General features: G+C 37.6%; 2 protein-coding genes across 2 annotated transcripts in view; one reads left to right on the plus strand and one right to left on the minus strand.

Moving 5' to 3' along the window:
• Positions 1-2,775, plus strand: part of ITM2B (integral membrane protein 2B) — a 28,741-nt gene extending 25,966 nt beyond the window's left edge. Inside the window, exon 6 of the mRNA XM_050766374.1 lies at positions 2,045-2,775. Within this exon, the coding sequence (XP_050622331.1) occupies positions 2,045-2,130 (86 nt within the window). The 3' untranslated portion in view covers positions 2,131-2,775. The remainder of the gene's footprint in view (positions 1-2,044) is intronic.
• MED4 (mediator complex subunit 4) overlaps positions 1-14,009 on the minus strand; it is a 1,135,161-nt gene that overhangs the window by 191,700 nt on the left and 929,452 nt on the right. The window lies entirely within an intron of this gene.

Here is a 14,009-nt window from a genome sequence, read left to right on the forward strand (position 1 = left end):
AATTATCTTAATTCTATTTATAAGTCCGCCCTTTTCAGATGGAGAGAAAAGGTCAATGTGAAATGTCATTGCCTTGAGATGCTGGTACCTCATTTTCCATCTCGTTAGTCACCCTATCCAACTTCACATCCTAACCACTGTGGTTCAGCCATACTGAAAGGGTTTTTATTATCCAGAGGGTCTCTTGGGACCAGGTCTTCAGCTGTGTTTTCAGAGATCTGGATTCTAAGCAGGCCGTTTGCCTTTTGGATCATATTGGGAATAATCACTGTCAGGGTAGTTGGAAAGGAATTTGGGTGAAGAATTCAGAGCATTGATACAACTAATGTTGTAGCTTTGCCAAATCATTTAACCTTTATTTTCTCACCTGAAATATAAGGATTACAGTATCTCCCCATTTCCTTTTAAGCTCATTGTGAAAATAAAGTACATGTGGCAGCTGTGGAAAGTAAGAAGTGCCATTCAGATACACTGTGGTGTGATTTCTTTGGAATTGTGTCACCCAGTAAAAGTGCTTTCCTGGCTTTTTGCTAGCATTTTAAATAATACTGTTCTCTCATCTCTGGCTGTTGAGTCATCTGAAACCAGCTTGATTGCATGTTTTTTTTTTTTTCCCCCAACTTTTATTTTAGATTCAGGGGGTACATGTGCAGGTTTGTTTCAAAGGGTGTATTATATTATCTGATGGGTGGTTTGGGGTACAAATGATCCCATCACTCAGGTAGTGAGCATAGTACCCAATAGGTAGTTTCTCTTTTTTTTTTTTTTTTTTATTATCAAGTTCTGGGTTACATGTGTACAATATGCAGGTTTGTTGCATAGGTATTCAGGTGCCATGTTGGTTTGCTGCACCCATCAACCTGTCACCAAATTAGGTATTTCTCCTAATGTTATCCCTCCCCAAGGCCCCCACCTCCCGACAGGCCCCAGTGTGTGATGTTCCCCTCACTGTGTCCATGTATTCTTATTGTTCACCTCCCACTTATGAGTGAGAACATGCAGTGTTTGGTTTTCTGATCTTGTGATAGTTTGCTGAGAATAATGATTTCCAGCTTCATCCATGTCCCTGCAAAGGACATGAACTCATCCTTTTTTATGGCTGCATAGAATTCCATGGAGTATAGGTGCCACATTTTCTTAATCCAGTCTATCATTGATGGACATTTGGGTTGGTTCCAAGTCTTTGCTATGAATAGTGCTGCAGTAAACATACATGTGTATGTGTCTTTATCATAGCATGATTTATAATCCTTTGGGTATATGCCCAGTAACGGGATTGTTAGGTCAAATGGTATTTCTAGTTCTAGATCCTTGAGGAATCGCCACACTGTCTTCCACAATGGTTGAACTAATTTACACTCCCACCAACAGTATAAAAGCATTCCCCAATAGGTAGTTTTTCAACCCTTACCTCCTCCCTCCCTCCCTCCCTTCCTTATAGTCCCCTGTATGTATTGTTCCCATCTTTATGTCAGTGAGTACCCAGTGTTTACCTCCTACTAATAAGTGAGAACATTGTAAGGTAGGTATTTGGCTTTCTGTTTCTGGGTTAATTCATTTATGATAATGGTCTCCAGCTGCATCCATATTGCTGCAAAGGACATGATTTCATTCTTTTTTACTGCTGTGTTGATTTCTTACATTTAAAAATGCTCTTGGTTCATAATTTTTTTTTAAGTCAGCCTTACACATGCCATGAAATTTACCCTTTTTAGTGTGCAATTCTGAGTTTCCACAAAGATACACATGGTCTTGCAAGCACCACCATAGTCAAGATACGGAACATTTTTAATACCTTCAAGTTCATGAATTTGTAAGCAATCTGTGTAGCATTATTAATGTTGCTGTGATCTGTCAATATATTAATAGTTCAGAAAAGGGAGAAAAATTATTTTTCTTCAGCATAAACAGATTCAAACTGTAGAAGTTTTTGTGGAGTATAGAGTGAAATACTTCTATACATCTAAATAATAACTATAAAAAATATGTGAATGTTTATGACTAAAGAATCAAAATTTTAAAAAACTTTTTCCCTCTCTAACAGGTATTCAGAAACGTGAAGCCAGCAATTGTTTCGCAATTCGGCATTTTGAAAACAAATTTGCCGTGGAAACTTTAATTTGTTCTTGAACAGTCGAGAAAAACATTATTGAGGAAAATTAATACCACAGCATAATCCCACCCTTTACATTTTGTGCAGTGATTATTTTTTAAAATCTTCTTTCATGTAAGTAGCAAACAGGGCTTTACTATCTTTTCATCTCATTAATTCAATTAAAACCATTACCTTAAAATTTTTTTCTTTCCAAGTGTGGTGTCTTTTATATTTGAATTAGTAACTGTATGAAGTCATAGATAATAGTACATGTCACCTTAGGTAGTAGGAAGAATTACAATTTCTTTAAATCATTTATCTGGATTTTTATGTTTTATTAGCATTTTCAAGAAGACGGATTATCTAGAGAATAATCATATATATGCATACGTAAAAATGGACCACAGTGACTTATTTGTAGTTGTTAGTTGCCCTGCTGCCTAGTTTGTTAGAGCATTTGAGCACACATTTTAATTTTCCTCTAATTAAAATGTGCAGTATTTTCAGTATCATATTTAACTATTTAGAGAATGATTTCCACCTTTATGTTTTAATATCCTAGGCATCTGCTGTAATAATATTTTAGAAAATGTTTGGAATTTAAGAAATAACTTGTGTTACTAATTTGTATAACCCATATCTGTGCAATGGAATATAAATATCACAAAGTTGTTTAACTAGACTGCGTGTTGTTTTTCCCATATAATAAAACCAAAGAATAGTTTGGTTCTTCATATCTTAAGAGAATCCACATAAAGGAAGAAACTATTTTTTAAAAATTCACTTATATATATATATACAATGAGTAAAATCATAGATTTTTCTTTAAATAAAAATAAGTCCTTTTAATAACTAAACCAGATTCTTTGTGGATACTATTAAAATAACATTTAAGCCTCAACCTTGAATGATGTTGTTTAATATAAAATGCTTTTATTTTTCATGGAAGGGCTATCAAAGCCTAACGTTTCCAAGGAACATAAAAGAACTGTGCTTCTCTGAGAGTGCCTGCCTCAGAAATGGAACATTTTGAGTTAATAATGATGATTCTTATACTTCTAAGTTTGCTCCCTCTCTGAAATAATTCAGAATCCACCCCCATTTAAAATATCTATGATTCATTTCACCTCAAATTCCTAAGACAAAAAATGTCAATTCTGACTTTAGGAGGTCAGAGTTTTTAAAGCTTCAAACTCTTAAAGGATTTGGTCTAGAAACCTATTCTAATTCAAAAGGATATTATTTACTCATGGCTCTTCGTTTCATTTCAGTAATATTGTCAGAGCTTTAAGCCAGTGAGTTGGATATTCAGGAATTAACAATTTTAGAAGATAATATGTTTCAATAAAATGAGAATTGGTTTTTCCTACTTTCCAGGCTCTAAAATTACATGAATTTTCAGGTAGCTGTGAACATTTAGGAGCACATTGCTCATTGAGCATCTTTTATATGCCCAACATACGATATTATGTTGAAGATACATCTGCAAAGAAGAAAAAAAGCCACTGCCATCGTGGAGACTCACAATCTAGGAAAAGAGACGGACAGCAACCAACTAGTTACAATACATTGGGATCAGTAGTATGAAGGAGAACAGGTGTAGGTTCTTTGGAAAACATTTAGGAGAGTCAGTGAGACTTTCAGAATGTGAAGTGCATGGGATTAGGTCATGGAAGACCGTATATGTCATCTTAAGGACTTCATTCAGTAGACTATGGGCCACTATTGAAGCTTTACATTTTGGAAGGAGCTTATTAGTTTGTTTTCCCTGTGATTATAGTAGTAATGCGGTATTAGGGTAGCTGAACTGCAATAATAATCCCAACATCTCACTGGCTTCATGCAGTAGGAATATGCCTTCATCACAGTCCAGTGTGGCAGGCAGCCTCCAGACTCCCAGGGACCCAGACTTACACTTTACTAAATATAATTGTTTCATTTGAATTTTTAAAGGTTTTTGTATAATCATCTTAGTAAAACCTTTGATAATTCTTCACAACATTTGCAATCATTGATTTGGCCACATTGATCTAACATGATACCCATGATTTTACTTCATTTCCATTAGTATTCTGATAAGTTCCTTTAGAGTCAATTGAGTAGAGAGTACCCCTCTCACCCAAGCTTAGTCATGTCCCAGGAATTTTGGAACTCCAACTGAGGTTTCAGGTTCATTATTCATTCTAGGGCTGAATGGATAATGTGCCGTTTGAACTCTTGTGCCATGCTGGAAACTGTGGTCTTGGTGTGGCATGGAAAAAACAGGGCAAAGGATGTGGATGAGAAGATGACAAAGAAAATCAGATACGCAGAGAGGACTGCCTGGTCTCTCAGTGGGTTCCAGGGAGACTTGGCTATCCTTCCCTGTTCTTGAGTTCTGTCTAGTCCATTTGGGCTCCTATAAGAAAATACCATAGACTGAGTGACTTCAAACAACAAAAGCTTATTTCTCACAGTTCTGGAAGCTGGCAAGTTCAAGATCAAGTCACCTGCAGATTCAGTGTCTGATGAGGTCCTCCTTCCTCACAGACAGCTGTCTTCTCTCTGTGACCTTATATCACAGATTTCTCTGGGTTCCTCATATAAAGACACTGATCCCATTCATGGGGGTTCCACTCTGATGACCTAACACCTCTCAAAGGCCCCATTTCCTAATACTATCACCTTGGGGGTAAGGATTTCAACATGAATTTGGGGGGACACAAACATTCAGACCATAGCAAGTTCCATAATGCAGCCCATCGTGCGTGTGTGTGTGTGTGTGCGCACGTGCGTGTATTTATTTATTTATCTAAGATAGCTCTAGTTTGCTGCTTTGCAACACATTCTGCCCCTATTGCATTGGTTTAAAAAAACAGTACGGAAGTCAAGATGAGACTATGTAAATCTTGACAAGTTGTTAGGATTCTGGCCGTGATTGCTCATCTGTGACGCAGGAGTGAGAGTCTGGCTCGAAAGGTGGCTGAGAATTAAAATAATAGGCATGAAAGTGCTTCGTACAGCTCTTTACAGTTGTTGACAATGCCTTTTTTGAAACCTATCACTGCTGTATGTTAGCAAGCAAACACTGATCTTGTTTTGTAATGTGTAATTTTTCATTTCTGCTTTTCCTATATCCCTTTTTAGACTCCACATCCATATTAGAAGCAAGAAAAAAAAACGTACACAGTGTTCTAAATGTTGTTTATCTTGAATAGTAGAAGGAGGAGTATAAAACTTAAAGGCTGATTAATAATGCAAATGAAAAGACATGGATTATCGAATGGAAAAGGTCTAGATTCTATGTTTGAATGTGGTTATGAATTAATGTTGGCAGAATCTCTAAGATTCTGCTAAGTGCACATTTAATAGTTTACTAGACATCTTCTCTTCCACCTAGCAAAGAGTTTGTTGCCCAGAGTTATGTAAATCTTACTCTATTGGACACTAATCTTTGCATGTTTAACTCTTTGGGACTTAGGTTTAACTCTTCGAGACTAAGGACTTCATGTGTATCTATTTAGAAAAAGAACATTTCTTCATCTCTACAAAGCTATACAGCCATCAGTTTGTTGAATATCTTGTCCAAAGTTATTGCTAGCTTGCTGCTTTCTGAGTCTTTGTGGCTAGTGCTTTTTTGAGGAAGAAGCATGATTTAGTCTCAGCTATCTATTGATCATTTTAGGCTTTTACTGAAAAACTTAAGAACAATTTAATATTTTTTTGAACTATTTAGTGAATTTTGAGGCCATAAATTATTTCCTGTTAGCACACAGGTATGGATTGTAGATTCCACACTTAATCTTCCAGCCACCTATTGCAGATTGGTTCTGAGAAGTAGGATGAGTGGGAGTGGGTTCTTTAGGGGTCAAAATTGAGACCTAAGTGGTATAAAACAAGATAATCTAGCTTTCTCCCACTTACAATAATTTGATGGGACTTCTATATCTGATTTTTAAGCTTGCATTTTAGTTTATATTTTCATTGTAAAAAAATCAAATAATATAGAAATGTTGAAGGTAAAATGTAAATGTTCCCCCCATTCTACCATCCTCCTTCCTCAGTCCCATTCCCCAACAGTTTAATGTGCAATACAATAATGTGTGATACACAATGACCTAGTTCTTGCCCTAGTGACTAAGAAGATGCAGACACCTTCTTTTCAAATGATGTGGTCTTACCCCCATCACAAATGGAGTGTATTTAAGAAACCCAAGCCAGAAACCCCAAGTCTTCACAGTCACCATGTCCTCCACCTCCCAATAGCTTCCTGCTGTTCTTCTGCTCTAGTGGTTCTCCCTGCTTCCCCACACCCACCCGTGAGCCACAACAGTCTTTCCAAAACACGAATTTGATGGTTTCACACCCCAGCTTAAAACACTTTCCTGGCTTCCCCTGGTTCTTAGGATAAAGACCAAAATACTTAATGCTGCACAGTCCAGTCCCAACCCACTCTCCAGCTTCATCTTAATCACACCCCTCTTTGCTCCTAGTGTCCTACCACATTGCCTGCCTTACTGTTTCTTAGTAAATGCTATTCTTACTTCCTGAAGATTATTTCCATCTGTTCCTCCCACACCCTTCAGTTAGCTTCCTCTCAACCTTCAGAATTTAGTTCAAGTGACCCTTCCTCAAGAGAAACCTTTCCTGAACCATTAGGAAAGGCTTTTCTTGTTTCTCAGTCTCATAGCATCATCTGTCTCTTTTTTGTGACTTGAATATAGTATTTTATGTTTTGTCATTGTTGCTTGTTTGGTTAATGTATTTCCTCCACTAGACTGCTCAATACCTTAGTAGGGCACCTGACATGTAGTTGGAGCTCTTATTTATTGAATGAATGAATGATTCCTTCCTGTACCACTCTAGTCTTGCCCACTGTCATTTTTATTCTGGGTACTATATTTCCCAACCAGTTGTCTGGCTTTCTCCTCAGATCTCATCCCCATGGATCTGAGTGAGTTGCCTTGAATATAAATCTAATTATGTCTTCTGTAAGATTCAGTGATGGTGTCCTGCTGCACTTAAGAGAAAATCCTTTTTTCAAGCCCTAAAATCCTGCCCTCACTAGACTTCTCGCACCATTTCTCTATTTGCATCCTAATCTTTCAGTTTTGGCCTCATATAAGCTTACAGCCCTGCCTGAAACAGTTGTCTCTGTCCCTACTCCACCCCCTGCCCTCCACAAAGAAAAGTTAACTCCTCCTCATCTTTCAGATCCTCAGATTAAAAGTTTCCTGAGATGCCACCATAGCTCTGTTTCTCATACCTTTCATGATACTTTATCACCTGTCTTCATGCAGTCCTCCTCTCGCCTATTAGCAAAATGCTAATACTGTGTCCTCAGTATTTGGCACATAATAGATATTCTTGACATTGAAGGAAGGAATAAACATCTTGGTAACTATAGCTAGAAAAAAAGAAAATACGGTATCTACTTCACTAAAACCAAAGGGGTTTTTTGCGGGGGCAGACAATCTTCATTATTCAGATGGACAATGTTTGTTGAATGAATGAGCTACATTTCATGGATTAACTCGTTCAGCTGGTAAGGGTTATACTTGAAGGCTATTTCATCTTGGCAGGCTTGTTGTTCAAAGTTAGAGCCTCATTTTAAGTAAAATGTTCTGTGGGGGCCATATTAAGATTTTTATATGACAGAATTATATATATATCCACAAATGTTTCAAGCCAAGATTATGTCTTCTTCCATAATGCCACCTTCTTCCAGGATAGTATTTTAGGCCAGATGGTTTTCCACATTTAAAACATACCAACATTCTTTTAAGGCCCAGTGATTATCAAAAGGGATTGGCACTACATTTTAAAATGTAAGGGCAATTTTTGATTGTCACAGAACTAGAGGATGCCATTTGTATTTAGTAGGTGAAGCCAGGCAGGTTGCTAAATGTCTCACAAGTCCAGGAGTCCTGCACAACAAATTACTGCCCTTCCTGATTTGCCAATTATGCCCCTGCTGTGAAGCATGAAAGGAGAGAGAAGAGCTTTCAGAATGCCAGGGATAAATATATCCATTAAGCCTTCAGACTAAGATGCAGGAATCGTTTTCCATTTGAGTATGAATACGGCAACTTCTTAGAACATTTCTTAAAACACATAATTAGCCAAATACTAGTTTAACAGCTAAAACTTATCTAGTTTTAATCAACTCCAGGGAACATTACACTTTATTTAACCCCTAATTATCTGATACCCAAGTTCTGTCAAAAACACTGCTGAGGCATTCAGGAAGATGAGCCTGTGAAATGTGAGAATCCTTCATGTCTCTGGAATGAGTCCCTAGATTCTAGCCCTGCAGCTAGTTGATACTCTAAAAAACTACTATGAATGCCTTCCTTTAGCTCCCGATAGAAATGTCTTTGTAGAACCATGGCATAATATTATTCTCTTGACTTTTGTTGAGGATTGATAGAAATAAAAATGAGCCAGAAATGTTTCTTCAGCTTTTGTAAAAGTCCTATAAAAAGCATTATGTAATATCTAGTACTTCTTATCTCAGTATTTAAAAATTGTGTTAGGAAAGTTTTTTTCACTTACGATACATGTTAATATTAGGTAGGACATCGAAATAATTTATTTGCTTCCCTTTTGCCTTCGTTACTGGGAAACTCAGAGCCAAGCTCATTGCTTAGGTTAATTACTTTCAGCCTAGGTTTTTCTGTGTATCAGCCTTTGGTAGGGCTTGAAGTAACCCTTCAGTTTGCTCATATTTTGTTGTGAGTTTTATAGATCGTTTACATGCAACGAAATGCATGTATCTTAAGTGTTCAACTCAGCGAGTTTTGACACTTTTGTATGTCCATGTTAACGATCATCAAAACGTTTTCACTGCCCCAGAAAATACCATTGTGCCCCTTTCCAGCAAGTATTTCTTCCCTCTGCTAAAACTACTTTTTCATTTCTATGACCATAGTTTAGTTTTTGGCTATTCTTGAACTTTATTTGAATGGAATCGTACATATATAATCTTTTTGTTTGGCTTTTAAAACTCAATATAATGTTTGGACATTTGTCCATGTTGCATGACTCAGCAGTTGTTTATTTTCAGTTGCTGTGTAGTCATTTCTTTTCTGTGTGTGTGTGTGTATGTGTGCGCGTGCTTTTCAAATTTATTTTTTATTTTTTTTGAGACAGAGTCTGACTCTGTCAACTCAGGCTGGAGTGCAGTGGCATCGTCTCGGCTCACTGCAATTTCTGTCTCCCGGGCTCAAGCCATCCTCTAACCTCAGCCTCCCAAGTAGCTAAGACTCTACAGGCGTATGCCACCATACCTAGCTAGTTTTTGTATTTTTTTTAGTAGAGACAGGGTTTTGCCATGTTGTCCAGGCTGGTCTTGAACTCCTGGGCTCACCCTCCTCGGCCTCCCAAAGTGCTAGGATTACAAGTGTGAGCCACTGTCCCCTGCCAGTATTCCATTTTTTGTATATACCACAATTTATCATTTTTTTCAGTGTAAGTATTTTGATTGTTTCCAAGTTGGGAAATATGAATAAAGTTGCTATGAACATGCAGGTACAAGTCTTTGTAGACAGCTCATGTTTTAAAAAGTATTTAATGATTTCATTGCAAAATCATCTTTATTGTAAACGTATCTTTTTGAGGGTAGATTGGTAAAATATAAATAATAAATACATGACAATGCAGGAGTCCAAGTATTAGCGTTACAGTCATAACAAACACTAAGAACCATTTATAAATTTCAGTTTCTCATTGTTTTAGAATGGAAGGTCTAACCAAATATGTAATGTATCCCTTCAAGTAAACTAGTGTAACTTGGGTACCTTCTCATATAAATTCCCCTTAAGGCATACGTTACTGTCTTTTCCAAATTCCCATTTTGCTTGTCCAGTAGGCATTATCAGATACACCGTGTTCAAAGGCAAACTTGATTTTCCTCCCATGGTTTCCTCAGCTCCTTTTCTTTCCAGTTGCACAGGCTAAAAATATGAAGTCATTCTTGATTCCTCTCTTTTTCATAAACCTCACATCAAATCCATCAGCAAATCTGGTGTGCTCTACCTTCAAGATACAGATTATCCAAAATTCAGCCACTTCTCACGGTCTCTACTGCTAACATACTAATCAAAGCTGCTATCATCTCTTGCTTGGATTGGTGCAATGGCCTCACAACTGATCTTCCTGCTTCCATACTTGGCCCCTAGAGCCTCTTCTAAACAGTAGCTAGAGCGATCTTTTCTAAATCTAAGCCACATCATGTCACTCCCCTGCTCAAATCCCAACATTTTGTTCAGAATAAAAGCCGAACAATGCCCTACCTGTAGGTAATCTAGGCCTCCAAAGCTCTCCTTACATCGCCTCCTATAACTCTCCCCCTTTCTCACTCTACAGCCACAAAGCTGCCTCACTTTCCTTTGAATGGACCAGGGGCAATTCTGCTTCAGAGCCTTTGCACTTGCTGTTTCTGGGCCAGGAATTCCACACCCTCCTTCCCTCACATGTATCCCAAGGCTCACTGCCTTCCTCCTGTGAAGTCTGCTGGAATGTCACTTTGTTAGATAGGTCTTGCCTGATCACCTTTTCTATAGTGAGTCCCACCTCCACCTTCAATGCTGGCAATGTCTGTTTAGTGTATTCTTAACAATACAAGTTAGCACAATGCAGGCCAGACCATGAAGACTGCTTCAAGTTCGAGGATGGGCAAAAATAATGACTAGGACTTGGCTCAAGATTCCTAAAACAGCTAATAAGCAATGCAAAGAATAAATGAGAGAGTAATTGGAGACAAGCTTTCCCTTGTCTTCCTTTCCTTTCTCACAGAGGCTCCTCCAGAAGGTGGTCGTTTCCATAGCCCATGTGGAGTGAGATGTCCACTAGGGCAGAGAAACACAGAACCGTGGGCACCGCTTCCCTTCCTTTAACCCCATAATTTTGCTGCCCAGTGAGCCGGTCAAGAAGGCTTTTGCCCGGGTATCCTTGTGGCTGTGAGCATTGCTCCTTATCTGTGCCTGTGCTCTAAGACTTTTCCATTCTGCCCTCTTAGGGGCCTTCCTGGCCATGACCACACTGCCTTATTTTTCTCCATAGTACTTATCACCATCTGATATATTATATATTTATGTTTGTATTTGTTTATTTGTCTCTCAAAACGTAAATTCCTTAAAAACGAGACTTTGTTATTTTTGTTCATGTTACATCCTCAGCACCTAGTAAAGCACCTGGCATGTATTAGGTACCAAATATTTACTGAATGAATTTTGTTCAGTAAATTTAATATGGTTCTATGTAGCCTCCTTTTTAAAAATTGGCTCTGTTATATAGACTTCAGGGGCAACTGATAAACAAAATCAAACTTGCCTTTTTTTTTTTTTTTTTTTTTTTCCCTTTAATTGTAGTTTCAGAATTTCATCTGGGAGTGGGAATGGCCACAAGAAAGCAAGTTATGTACACCTCAGATTTGGTGCTAGTGATGTTGCCATGTTAAGAAAGTGAGCTGGGCCTTGTGCCTTCAGTAGACAGAATCAAAATTTATTACCTTATTTTAATATTCAAAGTTCAAATTACCTAATGTAGGGATCCCTTAAATGTGATAGGGCTGAATCACAATGGAGGAAAAAATGGCAAAGAGTATATTGAAATACAGACTGATTCACAAGTAAAAGGCCTCTTGGAGACAACACTATGAGAAAGGGACTGCCTTTTAAAAAAATCTGCATGTTTTGGGGTCTGAATGGGTTTGAATAGTAGAGACGCAAAATAGAAACGGTAGCTGCTTCTCATTGATTCATTCTAACATAATTTTTAAATTTTTAATTTTTTTTTTTGAGACAGAGTCTCTCTGTCACCCAGGATGGAGTGCAGTGGCATGATCTTGGCTCACCGCAACCTCCGCCTCCCAGGTTCAAGCAATTATCCTGCCTCAGCCTCCCAAGTAGCTGGGACTACAGGTGCCTGCCACCACGCCTGGCTAATTTTTGTATTTTTAGTAGAGATGAGGTTTCACCATATTGGCCAGGCTGGTCTCGAACCCCTGATCTTGTGATCCACTCGCCTCAACCTCCCAAAGTGCTGGGATTACAGGTGTGAGCCACTGTGCCTGGCCAAATATTTAAATTTTTTTTAAAAATATGTTTTTATTTTTTGTAGCAATGAGGTCTTGCCTACATTATGTTGCCCAGGCTGGTTTCAAACTCCTAGTCTCAAGAGATCTCCCACCTCAGCCTCCCAAAGTGCTTGGATTACAGGCATGAGCCACTATAACCAGCCCAACAAATAATTTTGTCAAGTATCTAGTGTAATTCTATTTTTTGGAAGTCAACATTTTCCTTATAGTGAAATGCTTTCTACAACATGACCCAGAAAATCAAATTTCCTAGTAGTTGATTAGTAACATAGTGAGCACCCATGTGTGCAGATTACAACACTAAACTCCGCCCTAAAGGAAGTTGCAAGTCTTATCTGCCTGGGAGTATTGGTTGAAAGGGGAATCATCAACTTGGCTATCTTTCTCTGGGGGAGTTGATCATAATCCCCAAAAATAACAATCCTGGGATTATGGAGTCCATAATCCCAAATGTTGAAATCCTGAAAGAGCAAAATCCCAAAAATATAATTCTGGAAAAAATAACTTTAAAATTATTTAAAAGTTGTTTGTTTACATTTTTCAAAGGGGATTTATTTGAGAAACATAAAAACATGACAGAATACTTCATAGGCCACTCTACACGTTAAAATAAGTAATAGTAACATATTTTTGCAAGCATAAACAGGCATACCAATGACAGTTGCACAGGTCTGACAATTATGAGCAGATGCACCATATTCACAAAGAAATAGCTAATATAACTGTGGTCACCTGAAATACCATGATAGACAACCTAAGTCTTTTGAGGAGATAATCGAAATCCATGATGGGTCATCACCACATAGGCAGTCGTCCAAAGAACCAAAATCTCAAGAGATTTTACCTTTCACAAATGCAGATGTACCAAAAGGACATCTTTTCCCTTATTGAGGAAGTTTCAGTATCTTTACATACACAAAAATGTACATACAAAGTACAATGTTTACACACAAAGTCAATGTTGTGAGAACACTTGTGGAGTCAAATTTGCAAAAAAAAAAAAATGCATTAAATGAATTAGAACTCTCTAAAAGTCTTTACACAGTTCATATCTCAGGTATTGGAAATGATTCAAAGCATAGCAAGTTGTCAAAACCAATGCTGACAATTTAAAATAGTGGGAACAAATTAAAAAAAAAAATCCCAAAACACAAATAATAAGAAAACTCAACATATGAAAAAGTTTATTACAGGGATAGAGTATGAGCAATTGCACCAGAGCTAATTTCTAAGAGCTGGCCAACTTTCATGATCATTTTGAAATCTTGGGTCTCTATGAATAGCTGCTTTTTTTTTTCCTTTTAAAGCATGGCTCTCTTTCACATTGATTTTCTATTTGGCGCTACTGTTTTTGAAATTCTGCTAGGATTCAGTATACGTGGACATAAACATTCCCTATAAAATTTTTGCATTTTCTGTGCCATGCTTCTTTGTTGTTTTGCGCACATGGAAATCCATTTCACATGCACACATATACAGACCACAAATTCAGGAGAAATAATATTAGTGCTTGAACAGCAACACCGTCGTGTAAGTGTCTTCTTATTCTACCATGCACATAATTATTTTTGGACCAGTCAGTAACTTTGACGACTTTTTCAGGCACACACTGCTTTAATTTATTGAAAGCTCCTGGCATGTCATCAGCTAGAGGGAATGCCAATGCAGGCAAGTGACACATTTTTAAACTGAAGTTTTCGTCATTGCTGTATTGCATGACCAATCCACTCATCTGAATTTTTCAAACGCAAACACATTGGGTTGAATGTAAGAAAGAAACTTTGTTGGCCACACCTCAAAATTTGCTTTTAGAAACCTTGGTTTTACCTAATTCCA

Source organism: Macaca thibetana, chromosome 17 (genome assembly GCF_024542745.1).
Source record: "Macaca thibetana thibetana isolate TM-01 chromosome 17, ASM2454274v1, whole genome shotgun sequence".
Lineage (NCBI taxonomy): Eukaryota > Metazoa > Chordata > Mammalia > Primates > Cercopithecidae > Macaca > Macaca thibetana.